This window comes from Callorhinus ursinus, unplaced genomic scaffold, assembly GCF_003265705.2.
Source record: "Callorhinus ursinus isolate GAN/ISIS: 27379988/994484 unplaced genomic scaffold, GSC_fseal_2.0 scaffold8, whole genome shotgun sequence".
NCBI classification, from domain to species: domain Eukaryota; kingdom Metazoa; phylum Chordata; class Mammalia; order Carnivora; family Otariidae; genus Callorhinus; species Callorhinus ursinus.
Genome location: NW_027397070.1, coordinates 45,715,646 through 45,737,689, shown reverse-complemented (window position 1 = coordinate 45,737,689; position 22,044 = coordinate 45,715,646). Strand labels below are relative to the sequence as shown.

The window sequence follows — 22,044 nt, the reverse complement described above, 5'->3', positions numbered from 1 at the left end:
CCTCTGACCCTACCCCCCTCATGCTCTCTCTCTCTATATATCTCATTCTCTCTCTCAAATAAATAAATAAAATCTTTTTTAAAAAAAATAAAAGAGTGGTATTTAATCTTGTGGTTGAGGGCAGGCACGATTTCGTCATCATTTCAGTTTCCTGGGCTCAATTTCTGCCCACTTAAACAGCACTGGAATCACAAAAAGAAGACAACTAATTATACTTATTCTTCATAAATATCCCCATCAGGCAGGACAATCACATACATCGCTAAAACAGCTTTGACTGGGTCTGTAATCAGCCAACAACATCCCTTTTCAAACTACTAGGTGGAACTACCAAATCTGTAAGCAAAACTGCACATTGTAAGTAGGAGTTGAGGAGCATCAGTAGGTAAAAATCACTACTTCATAAAAGGCTTTGATTGGATAAATCACTGATAGATTTCACATCCAAGGTAGCAGTATTTCTCAAAGTGTGGTGGGACGCCCTCCAATTTCTGAATCGCTTGTGGTGCACTGTCGAAATGCACGTTCACGAATCCCATTATATTAAAAATTCATAATCTGCATTCCAGCAAGCTCAATCTTCAGCCGACTATACTTACGCATACTTAAATCTGAGAAACGCTATCCTAATATATTCTATCCGAGTGGGCTTTACAGTGCTACCTAATAACTGCACTTACAGTCATTCAGAGGACAACCTGGGCACCTCACAGGTTAGGAATACAGCTGCACTCGGTGTTACACACACTCCTCTGGTAACCAGCTCCCCGCGCCCCATCTCGCCAGGGGGAAAATTACTTCCATGACCAGAAATATCCTTATTCACACTCTGCCTTCCATCACCTTTCCCACTCTAATCTGCTCTTTTTCGAGAAATTCCTGCTTTTTGCGCCCCCTTTCTCTGTCAGAGTCCCTCCACATGAACCAACCTCCAATCCGCCCCAGGCCGCTCTCACCCCAAACCACCCCGTGCCAGGGCTTCTCCTTCGCCTCAGGCCTCTGACTGCAGAGCTAGCGTCCGTTACCGGCTTCCTTCCGCTAATCGAGAACCCCCCCAACCCTCAACACGCCACAGTCACCCTTTTCCACCTCCAATCTCCTCTCCTCTTTGACTATGAGGCCTAGAAGGTACTCACCATTCCGGCCGTTGCTACTGTCACTGCTCTGGTTGCTAGGGCCCGCCGAGGTCAGTGCGCGTGCGCACTTCTCGGAGCCCTCCGCGGATCCCACCCCCGGCAGCTGTCCTTTCTCTCCGCCCTCAGGGTGGCGCGTGCGGGGCATTGTGGGACCGCGCAGCGGCCGCCTCGGTCCTCCGGTCGGTCGGCCGCTGGCGTCCCAGCGGCTGCGGCTCGCAGGATGTGAGAGTTTAACCGCGCAGAGTGGTCAGGAGATGCTTTCTACTGAAAGCAATTTCAGCTGATCTGCAGTGAGGTACCTGCCTAAAGTTTAAAACTTTAAAACCTCGCTATAAAAATTCTTTCTCGTAAAATAACTTTAAAAATTCCCTTCTGCACGTTGCCCCTCCGCATCCCCTCCATCTACTGTGATTCACCTGTAGTCCGACTGAAACTAAAATCAGCTGAATTTCCTCGGTTGCCTTCCCCCAACCCCTCAAGGGAGCCAGAGGCGAATTAAAGCATAAAATGCTGGTTTTATATAACCGAGATGTCTCCCTCTTCCCCTTCTCCTATTAAATTTGACAAAAATTATAAAAATATTGAGTTGCTAGAGGTATGGATAAATGCGGATGCGTATATACACTGCTGTTTATAATTGACAGCCTTTCAGGAGAGCTTTTGGCAATAGTATTAAAAGCTTTAAAAACGTGTGCACCTCTGTGACCCAGCAGTTCCACTTCTAGGACTTCATCCTGAATAAATAATCAGACAAGTGCACAGAGATTTATGTTCAAAGTTTTAATAGCAAAAAGAAAAACAACCCAAATGTCAAGGAAAAAAAGAATTGGTATTATCAAACACCCAAACGATGAAATAATATACTTCCATTAAAAATGTTGCTGAGGGCGCCTGGGCGTCTGCCTTCGGCTCGGGTCGTGGTCTCAGGGTCCTGGGATCGGGTCCCGCATCGGGCTCCCTGCTCCTTGGGAGCCTGCTTCTCCCTCTGCTTCTCTCTCTCTCCCTCTCTCTCTCCTCCTCTGTCTCTCATGAATAAATAAATAAAATCTTAAAAAAAAAGTTGCTGAAATGCATCTATTCACCTGCAGTCATAATGTACTAATTTAAAATGCAAGTTACCAAACAAAATACTTGGTATAATTTTCTTAATGATATACTGAAGGGGTGCCTGGGTGGCTCAGTCCGTTAAAACTCTGACTCTTGATTTTGGCTCAAGTCATGATCTGGGGTGGTGGAGCTCATCCTGGGCATGGAGCCTGCTTGGGATTCTCTCCCTCTCCCTCCCTCTCCCTCTGCCCCTCCTCCCACTTGTGCACGCACTCTCTCTCTCAAATAAATAAATCTAAAAAATATACTGTATGGGGCGCCTGGGTGGCTCAGTCATTAAGCGTCTGCCTTCGGCTTAGGTCTTGATCCCAGGGTCTTGGGATGGAGCCCCACATCGGGCTCCCTGCTCGGCGGGAAGCCTGTTTCTCCCTCTCCCACTCCCCCTGCTTGTGTTCCCTCTCTCGCTGTGTCTCTCTCTGTCAAATAAATAAATAAAATCTTTAAAAAAATAAAAAATATACCGTACACACATTTATACGTAACATATATCTAAAAGATTATGAGGGTCTAATATTTGCTGCAGATTGAATTGTATCCCCCCCCCACTCAAATTCATATGTTGAAGCTCTAACTCTAATGTGACTGTATTTGGAAAAAGGGCTGTTAAGGAGGTAATTTCAGTTAAATGAGGCCATGAGAGTGGGGCCCTAATCCAATATAACGTCCTTATAAGAGGAATAGACATACTAGGAGTGGTGGTCACAGAGGAAGGGCCATCCAAGGACGCAGTATGATGGTCATCTGCAAATCAACAAGAGAAGCCTCACCCAAAACTAACAGTCAGCATCTTGATTTTGGAATTCCAGCCTCCAGTACTGTGAGGAAATAAATTTCTGTTGTTTAAGCCACCCAGTCTGTGGTATTCTGTTATGGCAGCCTGAGCAGACTAATACAGTGTTCATTTTGCTTCTTTATTTTCTGATTATTCTATTCTGCAATATATATGTATATATTTTTATAGGCTCCACATCAGGCATGGAGGCCAACATGGGGCTTGAACTCACGACCCTGAGATCAAGACCTGAGCTGAGAGCAAGAGTTTGAACTTTAACCAACTAAGCTACCCAGGAGCCTCTGCAATGTGGATATCTTAAATTTTGAAATAACAAATTCCATTTTTAAAAAGGTAATTTTATCATATTTATTAAAAAACAGGAAAAACTAAATTGTTTATTAAAGAAAATTAAAATAGGTATTCATAGGGGTGCCTGGGTGGCTCAGTCAGTTAAGCATCTGCCTTCAACTCAGGTCATGATCCCAGGGTCCTGGGATCAAGTCCCTCATAGGGCTCCTTGCTCAGTGGGGAGCCTGCTTCTCCCTCTACCTGCCACTCCCCTTGCTTGTGCTCTCTCTGACAAATAAACAAATAAATAAAATATTTTAAAAAAATAAAATGGGTATTCATAATATATCCCCTTTTTTCTCATAGCGTTTTATTTTGTTTTGTTTCAGATCTCCACACATCTCCACACCTCTCCAAACTAGAATTTATCCTGGCTGCCAAAATCTCCACCAGTTTTGTTGATGTGGCTGAAATGGGAATTTAATCCTTGAACATATCTAATAGCCTAACAGAGTATGCCTTTTACTCAAAACTGTGGATTATGGGCGCCTGGGTGGCTCAGTTGGTTAAGCGACTGCCTTCGGCTCAGGTCATGATCCTGGAGTCCTGGGATCGAGTCCCACATTGGGCTCCCGGCTCATTGGGGAGCCTGCTTCTCCCTCTGATCCTTTCCCCTCTCATGCTGTTTCTCTCTCTCTCTCTCTCTCTCTCTCTCTCAAATAAATAAAATCTTTAAAAAAACAAAACAAAACTGTGGATTACATCATAAGGCATTGGCATTAAAGGTGAAATATCATTAGTAAATCAATTTTACCTTCATGCTTGCTCAGAATGTTACTTTTATATCCTCCTCATCATCGGAGGAGTAAACTTTGACTATGAATATGTCTTATTTACCTCAAAATAAACTATTTACCACTATATAAGCAGACATTTGCTGAGTTTCAAATTCTCAAAGGTTAAAAACATTCACACAGGAAAAGGAAGAATTATATAACATGGATCCTTTGTTCTTTTAAATCCTGCAAAATGGCAAAATAGATTCGAAAATCTGTTCACCAGAGACTATGGCTTTGGATCTACTTGTTCTTGCTGCAGGCCTAGAAGAAAGTTGAGAGAAAGGTTAAAAAGATTATTGAAACAGTTTCCCCAAATTCAGAAAATCTGGCAGACCCTTCGAAAAGTAAAATAGTGTGAAATGATAGCAACCAAATATGTTAAGGAATCTTTAATTTCCTAAACAAGAATGTGGGTTGAATAAAAGAAAAAAAATGTCACATTTAACAGATGATTAGGGATTGAGCAAAACAGCTAAAAGTTACATACCCTAAAATTTAATAACTTAAAGCCTAAGAGAGTCATTAATTCTTAAGGTTATTTATACAGTCAAAAGGTTTATCAGTTCAAATTAGAATGAGCATTGTAACAAATTTCAATAGTCAATTTCCCAGATTATTATTCTCATTATAGTTATTTGATAAAAAGCCAATTTCTCCCCTTGCTATGTTTTTGGTCTGTTTTTTTAAAAAAAAAAATCTTTTAAAAATCTTACATGAGTGGGGCGCCTGGGTGGCTCAGTTGGTTAAGCGACTGCCTTCAGCTCAGGTCATGATCCCAGGACCAGCCCGGCATCGGGCTCCCTGCTTGGCGGGAAGCCTGCTTCTCCCTCTCCCACTCCCCCTGCTTGTGTTCCCTCTCTCACTGTGCATGTCTCTCTCTCTCTCTGTTAATTAAATAAATAAAATCTTAAAAAAAAAAGAATTTGAAACATCTATTACATTTTAAAAATAATGTTAATTTGGGGGAGGGAAATCATTAATACTACAAATTAGGGTGACAGCACTTCATCCTCTGCCAAGAGCCCAAAATATAGTTCTGACGAGATCCACTGATCAACCAAAATCAAAGACTGATAATTAATACTTTAATCTTTCCCTTCAATTATGTGGAAGAAAAAAACACTAAACTGAAACTAAATTATGAGAAGGTCAGAACTTTTAACATTTTCTAATTCCACATATATTTTTAAAGTTTAAAATCAAATCTCAGAACTTCAATTAAAATCATTTTAATATATTAAGGCTCATCCAAAAGTGCAATTAAAGTTTTGGTGAGGGTAGTGGAAAGTCAAAGGGATGAACTCTGTCTTTCCCTCAGATAATTACATTGTCCACTTGTGTAATTATCAACTTGGGAGGAGAACTGGAGTGTGCCTATTTTTAAATACATTTTTGAAGCAAAGTGTGAAGGAAAGTTGTTTTGTTTTGTTTTTAAGATTTTATTTATTTATTTGACAGAGAGAGACACACAGTGAGAGAGAGGGAACACGAGCAGAAGGAGTGGGAGAGGGAGGAGCAGGCTTCCCGCCGAGCAGGGAGCCTGATGCGGGGCTCGATCCCAGAACCCTGGGATCACGACCTGAGCCGAAGGCTGACGCTCAACGACTGAGCCACCCAGGCGCCCCTGAAGGAAAGTTTTTTAAAGTACAAATACAGAGATAAAGGAACTGTAAAGAATCAGTGTTTCTCAGTAATTGGTCAGCAGTTTTAAAGCAAGTATTTTAGGATTTCTAACTTTCTTTAAAGATCCTAGAACAGGTGGCAACTAGAAAAAAAAAATCAAAACCTGATTAACAACAGAAAGGATTCTATGACTTCAGTCAACCACAAATTAGTCTCTGTGTCATCTTGTTAGAATTCACTCCAGCCTCTAATATGAGAAAGTTATCATAGCCCAGTGTCTCCTCATCATAAAACCAAGGACCTATATTCATGTATTCACCCCTGTTCAAAAACAGTTTTATAACCTCTGGGACACATAATAGCAAACTAATTATCATACACCAGTTTTTAAAAACCTTTGGAAGTACATGTAACAGGGAGGGTAGGTGGGAAGGGTGGGTAAATGACAGATTGAAAACTGGTTTTCGGGGCGCCCGGGTGGCTGTCATTGAGCGTCTGCCTTTGGCTCAGGTCATGATCCCGGGGTCCTGGGATCAAGCCCAGTGTCAGGCTCCCTGCTTGGCAAGAAGCCCACTTCTCCCTCCCACTCCCTGCTGCTTGTGTTCCCTCTCTCGCTGTCTCTCTCTCTGTCAAATAAATAAATAAAATCTTCAAAAAAAAAAAAAAGAAAGAAAACTGGTTTTCACTTAGCAATTACCTTGAGTTCAAGCTCAAACAAACCAAACATGGAGAAACATGGATAGTAACCAAAGTTACAGACTCCGATGAACTTGAAGCAAGTATTCTTACTTCTTTTAAAAGCTTACAGATGCCCGCGAGAAGTCCAGATTTCAGTCAACACTTGTTAAAAATATTCAACCTATCCCTTAATTCATTCTGTGCATACTCTAAACTTAACTGTCTAGTTTGTTAGACTTTACCCTAGATGCAAGTGCAAAAACTCCAAGATCTTCTTCCAAGACTCAATCTGAGCAACAGCATGAGCTTTGAGCTGTCCACCTCCCAAAACAGGCACTCCCAACACGGGATCCAGCGATACAGAGAAAAAAGGGCTGTAAGGGGGAATCTATTCTGTGGCCAGCACTAGGGTAGCTTAAAAGAGTGAAATTCGTCTTCCCATGCTCTGTGAGGTGCTTCACAGCTATGTCCGCATAAACAGAATTCTTCCAATGCCTGTCATCCTCTCCGACTATGACAAGGAAATGGGCATTGGCTTTTTCAAGGGGGATACGGCTTTCCTGGTAGGCTGGGTCCAAGGGGTCCTCCAGCGCTTCTTTAACATCGTAAACCCCAGAACCCATGGCAGAGATTTTGTCTAGGTTGAAAGGCAGGATGGCAGGATGAATCTACCACATGTAAGGGCAGTAGTTGTGTTAGAGATGCAGCCATTGATGCTCACAACTGCAGCTATATTTGGGAGAAAGCTAGCCATGGAAAATGCCAACTCGGCCCCTTTGCCAGAACCAATCACTCCAATGTTTGGACCTTTAACATAGAGATTGAAGAACAAGACAAACAAAGGGGGAGAGAGAGAGAGAGAGAGAGAGAGAGAGAGAAAGCATGATTGTTAACAGCCTCGCAAAGCCCTCAATAAAGAAAAAAACATTTATGTATTTATCAGATGGCTTATTTATTCATTTATTTATCCATTCATTAATTCATTCAACAGGTATTTGTTATAGATGTTTTCCAGCCCATTAGTACCACTTTCTTTATTCACTCTCTCCTGGACCTAAGGAGTTAATTTTAAATACATTTCTCTCTACAATCTCACTCACCTTTGGGTGACTTTGCACAAATTTAGCTGCCTCCTCAAAGTAATCTAAATTTAAGTCCTTCATGATTGGAGGTAGATCTTCATAGCCAAAAAATGGCAAAGCCAAAGTAGCAAAACCTCCACAAGCCAGGAGACTAGCTCAAGATTCATTTAATCCTCCATCACCAAACATATCAATCAAACCAGGAAAAGGACCGTCTCCTATAAACCAGGAAAGAGGATTAATCTGGGATTAGATGACAGGACATTTAATGGACTATGATACCTAGCTAATATTTTCTAAAGCAAATTCTAATTGTATAATTTATATTTTAAAAAATTATTATTTTTTAACTTTAAAAATTTTTTAAATCTTTTTTTTTTCTGTTTTAAAACATTCACCTATTTGCCTTGGGAAAAAAACATCTGTTTTGGCTGAAATAGGTTTATTGTTGTGGTTGAAATGGATACTTGTTTCGGCTATTTTGAAGCTATAAATGTAAGAATGTTTTTATCTTTTTTTCCTATGAGAAAATCACTTGGAAATGGAAAAAAGTATGAAAATTTGCACTAAAGATACGGAAAATGTTTTGGTTTGAAGTGTAAATCCTAATTAATCTAAGCAAATAGTTCTGGCAGTCTTTGAGATATGAAAGTATAATACCTCATTAAAAAAATCCAACTTTAAAGGGCCCTTTCTCAATGAGCTTAAGAAACAAAGTCACCAAAATCCCTAAATAAACAAAGCTTACGCTATTTTAAAGGTCTAATGATGTTGTAATATAAATGAATAACATGTGTGGTGTAGGGGCCAAGGGCAGTCTGCCCCTAGATTAACCACTTTGGTATATAACGATTATTTTGCATTTGAAGGAATTCAGGGGAGTTCCCCTCAGAATATGCCACTTTGGCATGTGGATTATTTTGAGCTGAAGGCAACTGAGACCCTGCAGTTTCAAGAGAAACTTTTGCCCTCCCTTAATGACACGGAAAAATCTAAGTTGGGGGTCTTTCTCAGAATGAGGGTTATTACCAGAGATAAGTTTTATCTGAGTGCCATCTATACGGCAGGGCAAAAATCTAATTTCCAAACAACTGTTCTTCTTATTGCCCTGTGAATTGCATTCCTTCCCTTTGAAGTCCTAGACCCCTAACCTTTTCTCCTTAGTTCAGGATGACATATATACCTCGTTTTGCCTGACTATCTTTGGAATTTCCATGTCTGTGGATTCCCCATACATACAAAATTAAATTTCATTTTCTCCTGTTAATCTGTCTCATGTCAATTTGATTCTTAATCCAGCTAGAAGGACCTTGAAGAGGACAGTAAATTCTTGCTCCCTCACAGTGGAAAGGGAGTAAAATGTCAAACTATTTTCTTCTAATATTGATGTTATTTCTCTTTCAACATTCCTTTTCTAGATTTTGTTATTCATTCACTATTCCAAGAGAAGAATGTCTCAGCCAATTGCTTCCTAGTATTTTTCAGATATATTCTTCTGTGTTATTCCAATAAAAGTCTCAGGTAAATCTATAAAAACGGATTAAGAGGCAAGAACATTAGAACATAAACCAAACTAAGAGATCTAAAATTCCAGTGCCAAAGGCCGTTTCTAAATTTTCAAATCTAGAAACAAGTTAAGGTACATCTAGCCACCAAAGTGAAAGCCAGGGTGTATATATTAAGGTAGCGATTTTTACAGGGTGGTTTTCTTAACATTCAGATATCTTGGCATATCTTGATCTGCTCTTTTTAAAATTAGATAAATCTCAAGCATCTCTGGATTCAAGATTACTTTCAGAAAGCCTAAAGCAAACCATGAAAAAGACATAACACACAGATCCTCAAATTATTCCAGCAATAGATTTTTCCAACCACAGGTCTATCACATTAAAATAACTGAGAATTTGTTTATTTTGTTTCAATTTAGTAATTGGATCCCCAGTATGTAAATTTGCTAGTACCTTATAGGCTCTAAAAAAAAAAAAAAAAAAAAAAGCCCACCCACCCTCAACTATGAAAGTGTTTTAAATCTCTCATTTAAAAGATTCTTAGTTGGTCCTAAGGATCCTGAGAGTGAGAGTAGAAAATAAGCCAGACTGTTTTGTTTTGTTTTGTTCTGTTTTTAAAATAAAAACCTAACTATTTCACTCATTCACTCTGCGCGTTTGTAGTCAGTGTGGCTCTCAAAGAATTTGACTACACCCTGATTTTATTTATTTTTATTTATTTTTATTTTTTAAAGATTTTATTTATTTATTTGAGAGAGAGAGAGAGAGAAACAGCATGAGAGGGGAGAAGGTCAGAGGGAGAAGCAGGCTCCCCGCTGAGCCGGGAGCCCGATGTGGGACTCGATCCCGGGACTCCAGGATCATGACCTGAGCCGAAGGCAGTCGCTTAACCAACTGAGCCACCCAGGCGCCCCTACACCCTGATTTTAGCACCATCTAGGTGTGTGATTTGATTAAAACACTTTAGGCCTCAGTTTTCTCATCTATAAAGAAACTGTTCTTTGATCTATGAAATGAGAAACAGAACAGTTTCTTCATGATGAAGGTCTCCAAGGAATCAGAGTATGTCAGAATTAACAACAAAAAGGTCATCTGTATCCTAACGTAAAACCAGTATTTAAAAAAGTGAACAATAGGGGCGCCTGGGTGGCTCAGTCATTAAGTGTCTGCCTTCGGCTCAGGTCATGATCCCAGGGTCCTGGGACAGAGCCCAGCATCGGGCTCCCTGCTCAGCGGGAAGCCTGCTTCTCCCTCTCCCACTCCCCCTGCTTGTGTTCCCTCTCTTGCTATGTCTTTATCTGTCAAATAAATAAATAAAATCTTTAAAAAAAAGTGAACAATATATGTAATAGGACTTCAGTTATGTTGGAGCTTGAACGGATACCAGTGAAAGATTTGTATCCACTATTCTCGTCATTTTTACAAGAAATAACTGAAAAAGTCAAATTACCACAAAGCTCTGCCTACTAGAGAGGCAAGCAAATACTTCATGCTAGAAACTATAGCAAAGATGCTCACAAAGAATAGCATCGGGAGCAGTAGGAGTTTAAAGGGGGCGGCAGCTGGCAGAAAAGAGGTACCCGAGCAGATTAAATTTAAATCCCAGTCACCATTTAGGAGAATGACTGTCCCGCCTGATGTCTAGGGCGACAAAATAAAGGAATTAAGGCACCCGTTTTGTTTTCAGAAGATAAATTAGCCAGCAAAGCAAGCCAGCTTTCATAAATCGACTTCCTAAATCCATGCAAAGCCCTCTGCGGAAAAGACCTCACGCACCTGGGGGCAGCAAGAAGACGCCCCGCAGGCGGCCGGCCTGCAGCCGAGCGCGGCGCAGCTCAGGGCTGGAGAACCAGCGCTGCACCTGGGCAGAGGCCAGCGCCGGGCCCAGCGACACCGCCGGCTGCCGCGGTGCGTGGTGGACGGTCACCTCCACTTTGAGGGGGCTTTTCATCACTCCCCTCGGCATCTGGTTGAAGCAGGGATCCTCTGAGCCGACCGGCGTGAGGCTCCATAAGGAGCCCCATGGGCTCCACGCCCGTGAAGTCGCCGCCCAGAGCCGGGTCCCTGGCCAGGTCCAAGCCCCCGCGGCCGTCCGCCTCGTAGTGGGCCAGCGAGTGGAAGAGGCGGCCTCGGCAGCTGACTGCCGACGCTCGCAGGGTCACCCGCGCCCTCGGGCCTAAGCCTTCCACTTTAATGTCCAAGGAGCTCGTCGGCCAGCCCAATCGTAGGGGTGACGGTCAGGGTCGTAGCCTTGTGGGAGAGAAGGGCCGATGTGGACATCGACCTCCGGAGTAGGAGGGGGATCCCGGCGGTTCCGAGCACGGCCTGGGCAGCTTTCCACATGGCCCCGGGATCTTCGCGGTTCCGGGCAAAGACACGAGGCCCGGCGGCGGCTGGAGGAAGAGTCAGACCTCCCCGCCCGGCTCCGCAGGGCAGGCGGGGGCCGGGCGGGGGCCGGGCGGGGCGAGCCGGGCGGGGCCCAGCGGGGCGGGGCCCAGCGGGGCATCCTCGGATCCCGAGGGCGGTAAGGCCCCCGGCTGGTCCCTGGGGCGCCACTCAGCCAAAGGCTGCAATAAGAGGCGACTTTTAGGAGGGCGCGGGGTCGGTTATGCTTTTGGGGTCCCTGTAGTGGGACCGCTTAGAAGAGGCAGGAGCTCATCCCCTGCCTAAGGCTCGACGCGGTGAGAGAGAGGTTACTGATGTGACAGAATGCTGGCCGGTCTCTTTCTTTAAAGTCCCTCCCTGGCCACCAGGGGTCAAAATTCCCTAAACCTAGCTGAAGGAAGCTACGTGTAATAGGCTTCTGCCAAATTCCTTCCTTGACATTATTTTTGCCTGGGATTAAGAAAGACTGCCAAGGTTAAAGTTTAAACGTTTTAGATGAGGCAGCACTACAGATGTATACACTATGGAAATAATCTTTATTGTCTTGGGGCTTGGCACAAGTATTAAAAATGTTTTTATATGCAGAAAAAAATTACATCATGACTTTTTTTCCCCCAAGAAAAAGTCATGGGACTCACAAAATAAAACCATATTTTTTACATTCAAACAAATATGTGTATGTACATGCACCTAAAATGGTTCTGGAAGGGTATACTTCAAGTTGATAACTGTAATTAGCCCTAGGAGAAGCCTGGAATAGGGTAATAAATTAAGAGGGTTAAATTTAATCTGTGACCGTCATGTCCAACCTCAGAATGCAAGTACAAGTCCAAAGTTCTGGAATCCAGCACCTCTGAGAATCTCAGAGCTGGAAGGCACCTGAAAGGCACTTAGTCCCTCTCTCTTAGGATCTTTTTTTTTTTTTTAAAGAGTTTAGTTATTCATTCATGAGAGACAGAGGGAGAGAGAGAGAGAGAAGCAGAGGGAGAAGCAGGCTCTCAAGGAGCAGGGAGCCCGATGCGGGACTTGATCCCAGGACACTGGGATCATGACCTGAGCCGAAGGCAGACGCTTAACCATCTGAGCCACCCAGGCGCCCCCCTCTCTCTTAGGATCTTTCAAGTTGGAATCCTCACTTAGATTTTGTAGGATCCATTACTTCTCTGTAATGAAATTTAAATGTTGTTTTTACAAAGATAGATAAATTTTTTAAATGCTTCACCTGGACTATCTAATTTAATGACCACAACCCAGACAGGTAGTTTCTATTATTAGCACTATTATTATCCCCATTTTATAGATGAAGAAATAGAGGCTTAGAGAGGTTAATAACTTACCCAAGGTCACATGGCTAATAAGTAGTGGAGCCTGGAATTTATATCTACCTCAGAGGAATCGCTGAGGATACTACCATTTACATCACTCAATGTTTCTTAGCATGACAACCTTTGGAAGAACTTAATTGCTAAGTTTTGCTTTTATTTTATGAATGCTGTAAAGTTTGTGTAGCTGATTAGATTTCCTTCTTTGCATAAGCCATTGCAAAGCATATGACTGGATGAGTGGCCCAGTCAAGGCCTTCGTAATAAGCGCTATTGTGTTAGCCTCATTTCTGGCTTCATTTCATGGATACCTTTTCTCTTCCTGCCTTCCTTCTTAGTCACAATTACCATATTTTAGGTAGCTTTACAAAAACCTGAAATTCCTTTTGAAATCTTAGAAACAGGTGGCCATATATAGAGTTAACTCTGAGGGGAAAATGACCAAATATCTTTAGTCAGTGTAGGGCATTTCTAGGCTACTTTATCAGTAAGGAAGAAATCGAGGTGGAGAGCTGTCCCTACACCTAGAAATTTAGTACCTGGAGATGGTTAGTTGCAATCAATAATTTTGTAAAGGATACAGTATCAGTAAGGAAGAAATTGAGGTTTCATTCGTAAAATAAAAAGCTGTATTGATATACTGATATAACCAATTTTTTAAAAGATTTTATTTATTTGAGAGAGAGAGAGGGAGCATAAGGGGGGAGGGGCAGAGGGAGAGGGAGAAACAGACTCCCTGGTGAGCAGGGAGCCCAACATGGAGCTCAATCCCAAGATCCTGAGATCATAACTTGAGCCCAAGGCAGACGCTTAATTGGTTCTATCAGTATATCAATACAGTTTTGCTTACAATAAATTTTGTTGTAAAGAATTCAGCTTTACTTTGTAAAGTTATCCTTTACAAATGTTGAATTTTGTAAAGGATACATTACCAGTAAGGAAGAAATTGAGGTTTCATTCATAAAATAAAAGCAAAGCTTTGCATTCATAAAATAAAAGCAAAGCTTAGCATATGAAAAATATCAATGCCCCCAATCTTCAGAGTGGGGTTCAGAGACAAGTCTTGAATACACATTCAGGAATGTGTACTGGCAAGAAAGAAGCAGAGTCCATTCCTTAAGGGATTCAAGTGGGTATGTTCCCAAGGTTCAGACATGGTCAGTTAGGGTCCAAAGGGGATATGGAACTCTCAGGGCGCCTGGGTGGCTCAGTTGGTTGAGCGACTGCCTTCGGCTCAGGTCATGATCCTGGAGTTCCGGGATCAAGTCCCACGGCGGGCTCCCTGCTCAGCAGGGAGTCTGCTTCTCCCTCTAACCCTCCCTCCTCTCATGTGCTCTCTCTCTCTCTCATTCTCTCTCAAATAAATAAATAAAATCTTAAAAAAAAAAAAAACTCTCAGCAATACAGAAGCTCAGTCTTCACAACCAGAACACAGGTCAAAGCTAGGTCAGCAAGTGAGAGTTGGGTAGGCACTTCTTACATTTCTCCTATTTCAGGTTAAGATGGATCCTATGGATAAGATCAGGGTTAAGCCTATATGGTAGGTAAAGTTCAGGGGAGAGAGGGGTGGCAGTAAAGGAAGGAGGGTTGCAAAGCCTGGGAATCCAATAGGACCTGACAAGGAGCTGAGATAATTATTTTCTATGTGCTTTGGAAAACCCAACACATGTTGTATGAATTAGATTTTTATTAATAGTATCTGGTCTATGATTACAATGTTATATTTTGCTGGACTGGACAGATTTTTTACCATTGAGATGTTTATGGAAGAAAGTTTGAATTTGCTGCCAGGCATCTACCTGTGCCCTTGATTGAGCCTTTGGCTCACCTCCATAGAATACTGCTTGGTTTAATGATGTATGTACAGAAGCTCTACAAGGAGGAAAATAAGGTGGTTCAATACAATGACCAGTTCCTGGGTAGTAGATTATCTGGGGTCTGTCTTTCCCATGGGCTTGTAACCGTTCAGAGGCTATTTGAGCATAGAAGTCACTTCTCCAGTTATGATCATCCATGCCAACAATAAAAAGGAAGGGCCCTTGGGCTCTTTCCAGTGGAATAATACTTGGGTGATTGCGTTCCTCCAGTGGATTGTCCCACATATCAAGAAAATTCCAAAGTCCTGATTCATTAATTGTACATCTTCCTATGTCACTGCCAAGACTGGGAACAATCATATCCTTGTAATGCAGAGCAACTATTGTGTTGGCCACACAGGAATTGATAAGTACCGTGGCAGTGATACCTTTTAAGAAAGAGGCCATGGAGAGACACAGGTCACCTCCTTTGGAGAAGCCAAGAAGCCCAACATTAGGGCCTTTCACCTGAAGAAGAGAAACAGAACAAGCTTAGAATTTGTAAGTGGAGGACATAAATGGTGATTTTATATTTTCTAGGTAGCTTTCTTAAGTTTCATTCGCTTTCTTTCCTTATGCAACAATCCACAAAGCTCAACTGTGTCTTCTAATAAGCAAATCAACTGATTTCTTAGTATACAGGCCTTCCACTAATATTTATGGTGACTGGGTCAAGAGTACACACAGAGACCCATACACCCCATACCTAAATATTTAAAAGTTATAAATCAAATGAACAAACTCTTTAAATATATTCTTTTCTCCCACCTTGGTAAATATACCTCCATAACAGAAAATTTGAAAGCTTGGGAGTCCTTGAAGTTCTGTACTGGAATGTGGCCTGGGGGAGAGCCAGCCCCAGTCCTTGGTCCCTGGTCCACCTTCCTTCTTTTCCCATTCCCAGTTCCATCATGTTACCTTGAGGGGCCTCTCACACATGTATGTGGATACCCCAGCCTACATGGTGAAGGCCTAGGTGTATTCACATTGATAGACCAGAGAAGAGACATAGAGCCTGGAAGCAGGATTAGTGCTATTTGGCAAAGAATTCTGGGGTTCCATATCACAAGGGCATGGTGTGTGTGTGTGTGTGTGTGTGTGTGTGTGTGTGTGTGTGTGTGTGTAAGGCACATGAATTCCAGGTGGATACATTCCCTGGGTCCGTTGGATTCCTCACCCTGTGGGCAGGGATGAAGCCCAAAGGCAGGCCAGAATGTGGCCATCTAAAACAAAAAGTCCAGGACAGAAGCCCCTCTTGCCTAGGCCTAAAGGCACAACTGAGTATATACTGGTCTCTTCTTTTTCCCTGGGGCCTTATCTCCTCTAATAAACCAATAATCACAGTTCAAAATCATCTAGGTTGTAGCAGCTCTGCTAAGAGACCATTCCCTGAATTCTGGCAGCATTAGAATATCCTATAGAACTTATAAAACATTTTATTACTTAACATTAGAATATTTGGGTTGCTTTAAGTCTAGATAGTTGCAGAGTATGTATTCCATTTATAATCAGACCAAAATGTTTTGATTATTTTTTTCAGTCTCAGATAAAAACTCTCTATGAAAACATAATACCATTATCACATTTAACAAAATTAATGATTCCTTAGTATCATCAAATACAGTCCCTATTCAAATGTCCTAAAAATGTCTCTTAATAGTCAAATGTTTTCCTCTATACATTTACATTAGCCTTATAAGTGAGAAAAACTGAACCTCAGAGAAAGCAGTTGCCCCGTTCAGGATTCTAAGGCCATGTGGTGGTAGATGGAGAACCAGAATTTAAGGTTAGTAACATTTTAGTAGAGTGCTTTGAATTATGGTCAAGAATTAAAGGGAAATAAACAGTTGAGTCTTAAGAAATTGGAGAGAGATGGGTAGAAATGAAGATAATAATCCTAGTAACTTTTGAAGGAACTTTGGTGTCTCGTGACATATTCTGAGTCCCTCATGTCCCGGCAGGGTTTTTGAATCCAGGCCTGTGTCCACTCTATTCCCAATCCTCTGCATTCAGGCAAACACTAGAACCCACCTTTGGATGCTGCAGCATGAAGTCTACGGCTTCTTCAAAGTACTCCAGGTGCATGTCATCCAAATGTTCAGGGAGGTCTTCAAATCTGAAATAAGCCAAAGCAAGCACAGCAAAACCATGTCCAGCCAGGAGGCTGGCCCTATATTCACAAAGGCCACCACCACTTCCAAACAGATCGATGATCCCAGGGAAGGGTCCTGCACCTAGAAAGCACCACAAATCATAAGGAGCTTTAGACTCTCAAAACACATTCTCGAGTTTCAGATTCTGGCAGTCAGCAAAGAGAAGTTTCTGAAGCAGGGAAGGTTGGGGGTGGGGGAGTGAGTGGAAAAAGGATCCTTTTTAAAAAAAATTTTCCTTCTTTCTTCTTTAGTGACCTTCAGGGAGAAGGGGGGGAACAAAATTATTTATTTCTCCAGAATTTTTCACATATTTTCATATATATATATATGGTATATGTATGGTAGTGTATATACACACACCACATATATATTTATACCAAATTAGAAATAGCACATGATGAAATGTACATTTCCCACAAAATTTTCCTCAAAAAAAATCTATTTGAGAATACTTTGAGAGTTGTAAAATGTTCTACATACATAAGGGTTTATTAGATGTACACCGCATATCCTTGCACTCTCTGCTCCAGCTTTAAATAACACCATCCCTAAATGTGCTGTTCTCGTTGGTTCCTGAAAGTGGTATACACTAGTCTCTTCCCCTCTCTAGTTTTTATGATCTGGTTGACCCATCAGTTTTCAAACCTAAATTTAGATCTCCCTTCCCAGAAGAATTCCCAGATCTCCCCCAAGGCTGATTTGAATCAGATAGCCTTTTTTTTTTCATTGTCAATGACACTTTTATTATAGTTAATTTATAATTCCCATTTGTCATGATAGTCAAGCTTATTCAGAGACATAAACCAGAATTATAAGGGCAGGAAACACTGTATTCTTTCTCACATGATATCCAAGACTAAGTATCTATTCAAATACATTCAAAAAGCTGATGATATAAACTTTGGCAGTTTTCCAGAAACACTGGTCAATCCATAATTAAATCTCAATGCATCAGTTAACACCTGGGCACCTCTTGCAGTTAGCATTGCATTAGATGCTTAAAGACAACCAGTTTGACTCAATAAACTTTAAAAATATATATTTAATACTTATAATATTATTTACGGAGTTCTTGGCAGAGTTAAGTATTTTGAGGTTTCTATTGTTGAGAAATTTGAGGTTCATGTCTCTTTTTCAGTCCCAAAAGCTCCGTTTTGAGTTCTCCAGGCTTTGGTGGAATTTCAGGTATTGTCAGGTCCGGCTGGTAGTACCTGTGCACCGCTTTGGCCCCGGCGCACATGGTCAGGAGGCTGGCAGCGAACATTTTCAGATAGGTGGCCCAGGACATGCCCGCGGTCATGGTTGGGGGGCGCAGAATGCACTGGCGTTTGGCCGCGGGTCAGAGGGTGAGCGGCCAGATAGCCTTTTATATGTTCCCACCAGCACCCTGGCCCTCTCCTTCTCCCTATCACAGCACCTGCCACATCTGTAAGTGCAAGTATAGTTACCTGGGTCCTTTATTAGGCTGTAAGTACAGTGAGGACCGTGTCTAACTTTGCTATCTATTCCATCCCAGTATGTAGCATGGTCCTTGACTTAATACATATTTGTTAAATGACTGAACTCTTCTACATTATTTACAAAAGCCTTTGAGACAGAAAACAACTTTTATTTATTTACTTTTTAAAGATTTTATTTATTTATTCATGAGAGACAGAGAGAGAGAGAGGCAGAGGGAGAAGCAGGCTCCCCACCGAGCAGGGAGCCTGATGCGGGACCCGATCCCAGGACTCTGGAATCATGACCTGAGCCGAAGGCAGACGCTTAACCATCTGAGCCACCCAGGCGCCCAGAAAACAATTTTTAAATAGACCACATAGTAGACACTGAAATAGTTAACAGAAGATTGACTTGACTGGAGTATCAGATACCGTGATGGGCGGTGAAAGGTTTTTTGGGGGGAGATTCTTTTTAAATGTTTTTTTTTAAGCTTTTATTTATTTGAGAGAGTGAGCAAGCGCTCATGTGAGGGGACAGGGGAAGGGGCAGACGGAGAGGGAGAGAATCTCAGGCAGGCGCCCTGCTGAGTGCAGAGCCCGAGACGGGGCTCCCTCCATCCCAGGACCCTGAGATCACGACCTGACCTGAAATCAAAGAGGTGGTCACTTAACCAACTGAGCCACCCAGGTGCCCCTGGGGGATTCTTACTGAATCAGTCGGTATGATTTATTGAGCTCCTACTATATCCCTGGGCAAGCTTCTAGGAATATAGATACACAGAGATGTGTTAAATCTGATCGCAGCCGCAGGAGTTCACAGTTGAGTGTGCAGCCACTAGTTAAGGTTGGGAATTGCTGACGAGCTGTAAGAATAAAGCAGGTGCTCTTGTTCTGGAGAATAACAGAATTGTTTAGGGATTCTGTGAGATGTGGCAACTCCAGCATTTCTATATAGGAGGGGTTTCAACCAGGAATTTGGTTGTTAAGAGTTGGGTCAAGGGTCTTGTTTCCAGGCCCCTTTTACCTAGTAAGCACCTTTTTACTTAGACTAGGGTTTCTCAATCTCAGCACTATAGACATTTTGAGTAAGATATTTCTTTGTTGTGTGGGCTGCCCTGTGCATTGTGAACGTTTACCAACATCTCTGGCCTCTACTCACTAGATGCCAATAATACCCCCCACCCTTCAGTTGTGAGAACCAAAAATGTCTCCAGATATTGCCAAATGTCCCCTGGGGTGGGGGAAAATCAACCGAGATTAAGAATCACTGCCAGGGATGCCTGGGTGGCTCCCTCGGTTAAGGGTCTGCCTTCAGCTCACGTCATGATCCCAGGGTCCTGCTCAGCGGGGAGTCTGCTTCTCCCTCTGCCCCTCCCCCCTGCTTGTGCCCACTCTCTCTCTCAAAAATACATACTATCTTAAAAAAAAAAAATCACTGACAGTTTATGATGGGAAAAGGTGACCATCAGTTTGTTTTTTAGGATTATGGAGCACTGCCTCTATCTGTGGGTTTTAGCTTCCTTGGAAGTTCCATGTGAAAAGAGGCAAAGCAGCGTAAGTCATTACCTAATACTGGTATCTGACACAGCCGCCTGGCGGGCACTTGAAATAAATGCACTTTTTAGCATACAGCTAAGGAGTGGTAGTGACTCTAGGAAGTGCCATGAACTTAAAGAGGAAAAACGTCTATCCAGAATCCATGATAGGCTCTGGAGTGCGGGGATGAGCTTAGGAAAGTTCCACAACCACGTGGTTCCCCCGCCAGGCAAGAGGCTGCCCAGGGTCCCGGGACGACTCCACCTGGTACTCCATAACAGCCTGGGACCCGGGGCGCTCACCTGGGGGCAGGAAGAGCGTGGCGCGCAGCCGGCCCGCGCGCACCGGCTCCCGCCGCACGCCCGGCCGCAGGAAGTCGCGCTCGTGCACCGCCCTGCCCAGGACGCGCCCGGCGTCCGGCTCGTGGCCGTCGAGCACCTCCAGCTCCACCGCGAAGGGCGTCTGCACGTCCCGCTTCACAAACCGCACCAGGGGTTTCTCGGGCTCCAGGGCCCAGAGCAGCCCCATGGGCTCGAGCCCCGTAAAGCTGCCGCCCAGCGCGGGCGCGCGCTCCAGGTCCAGAAGGCCGCCGGCGTCGGCTTGGTACCGCGCCTGGGCCCGGAAGAGCGCGCCCTTCTCGTCGCGCAGGGACGCGCGCAGCGTGACGGGCTGTCGCGGGGCCAGGCCGCGCACGGCGATGCGCACGGGCTCGTCCCAGCTGCAGCGGCCCGCGGGCTGCAGGATCACCGTCGCCGCCATCTCGATTTCTGCGGAACAGGGGAGTCAGCCCTCCCCGGTCACGTGTCCAGCCAGGCGCGCCTCCACCTCCCTGGGAAGCAATAGTAGTTGGAACCTTTGCGCTTCTTCTTTTGGACTCACGTGAGACCCTCTAAGCCAATGTGTGAGGTCTCCTAGTGTTTGTGCAAATCCAGTAGCGTCTGATCGGAAGAAAGTAGCTGCTAAAATAAGAGTTCATTATTAATTCTGCAATCCAGCGCAGTGAGTGTGAAATAGAGGTACAGAGACTGCTGAGATTGGGAAAGATACTGGCAGTTCCAAGAATCTCAAATTTTATAAAGCATCCCAGGTGATTGTGATTCAGATGATCAGTGGGGAAACAGCCTAATCCTTCCCCTGCCTCAGTCCTTTACCGAGCCTTTTCCCTAAAGCTAAGGGTACCAAGGGTGGCCTTCAGAGCAGGTAGATGTTTATGGAGTGAGATCTACCTGAATTCCAGTCCGATCCTGCTCAATAGCCTGGTGATCCTTAGCAAGATATGTAATTAAGTCTCTGAATCCAGTCTCCTTGTCTGTAAAAGGCATATTGTGATGATTACATTGGCCAACATAGGTAAAAACACCGCACTGATAAAACTATATAGCAGGTGCTCAGTAAGAGTTTTGCTTTTCTTAAGACTTAATATTTTTATTATTTGAGAGAGAGAGCACAAGCAGGGGAAATGGCAAGCAGAGGGAGAAGGAGGCTTCCCAACTAGCAAGGAGCCCGATGCAGGGCTCTATGCGGGGCTAGATCCCAGAACCCTGGGATCACGACCCTAGCCAAAAAGGCAGACGCTTAACCACTGTGCCACCAAGGCGCCCCAAGAGTTTTGCTTTTCAGTTCACAAATCTGGTCACTGGCAGTGTCAGTGTTGTTGTGTCAGAGTTCTGGCAGGAAACAGGGGGCACTTTCCAATTGGGTAATTTGTGGAGAGTTTCATAAAGGGACTATTTACAAAGGCATTGGCAAGTCAAAAAACAAACAAGGTTGGGTGCACAACCTTGGACCCTGAAGGCTCAAGGGCAGAGGGCTGCCTGGCAGGAGGCTGGTAGCCATGGTGGTGTGAGGAAGGCAATCCGTGGTGTGGTAGGAGGAGTGGGGAGGGAATAAATACCTTGACCTCATTCTCCTCTTGGCCCTTCGCATTTTTGCTGGTGCCTTTCTTTAGCTGAACTTGACCCTTCAGCTCAGCCTACTTGGTTACACAACAAGATGGATGGAACACACAGAAGATGCCCAGCAAGTGGAAGCTCAGTACATATTTCTAAACTGAACAAAAAGAAGGCAGACTAGGTCCCAGATCTCAGAATTTCAGTGAGCTTTGACAGCTCTACCTCCTGAAGTAACTGCTGTTGGGTATTTAAAATACCTGTTGTGTAAAGTGTTGCAGGCTGGGGCACCTGGGTGGCTCAGTCGGTTAAGCATCTGCCTTCGGCTCGGGTCATGATCCCAGGGTCCTGGGATTGAGCCCTGGATTGGGCTCTCTGCTCAGCAGGAGGTTTGCTTCTCCCTCTCCCTCTTCGTGCTCTCTCTCTCT

At 43.6% G+C, this 22,044-nt stretch overlaps 2 protein-coding genes and 1 pseudogene across 3 annotated transcripts in view; all 3 read right to left on the bottom strand.

The window, feature by feature from the left end:
- The window catches only part of DNAL1 (dynein axonemal light chain 1), a 39,439-nt gene extending 38,214 nt beyond the window's left edge, over positions 1-1,225 (bottom strand). Inside the window, exon 1 of one of the 2 annotated variants that reach the window (XM_025869697.2) lies at positions 1,137-1,225. In XM_025869697.2, coding sequence (XP_025725482.1) covers positions 1,137-1,139 — 3 coding nt within the window. In that variant the 5' untranslated portion in view covers positions 1,140-1,225. Of the gene's footprint in view, positions 1-680; positions 705-1,136 lie in introns of those variants that run through there. The other variant, XM_073895532.1, reaches the window with a different exon arrangement.
- A 13,186-nt stretch (positions 1,226-14,411) lies between these two features.
- LOC112822210 (acyl-coenzyme A thioesterase 6) lies at positions 14,412-20,551 on the bottom strand. The gene is made up of 3 exons (XM_025869698.2): positions 20,030-20,551; positions 16,631-16,833; positions 14,412-15,067 (listed from the first exon to the last, which is right to left on the bottom strand). Exons 1-3 carry the CDS (start codon positions 20,484-20,486, stop codon positions 14,462-14,464), a joined length of 1,266 nt encoding a protein of 421 aa, XP_025725483.1. The 5' UTR covers positions 20,487-20,551; the 3' UTR covers positions 14,412-14,461.
- LOC141373278 (ubiquinol-cytochrome c reductase complex assembly factor 6 pseudogene) lies at positions 16,843-20,015 on the bottom strand (annotated as a pseudogene).
- Positions 20,552-22,044: the final 1,493 nt, after the last annotated feature.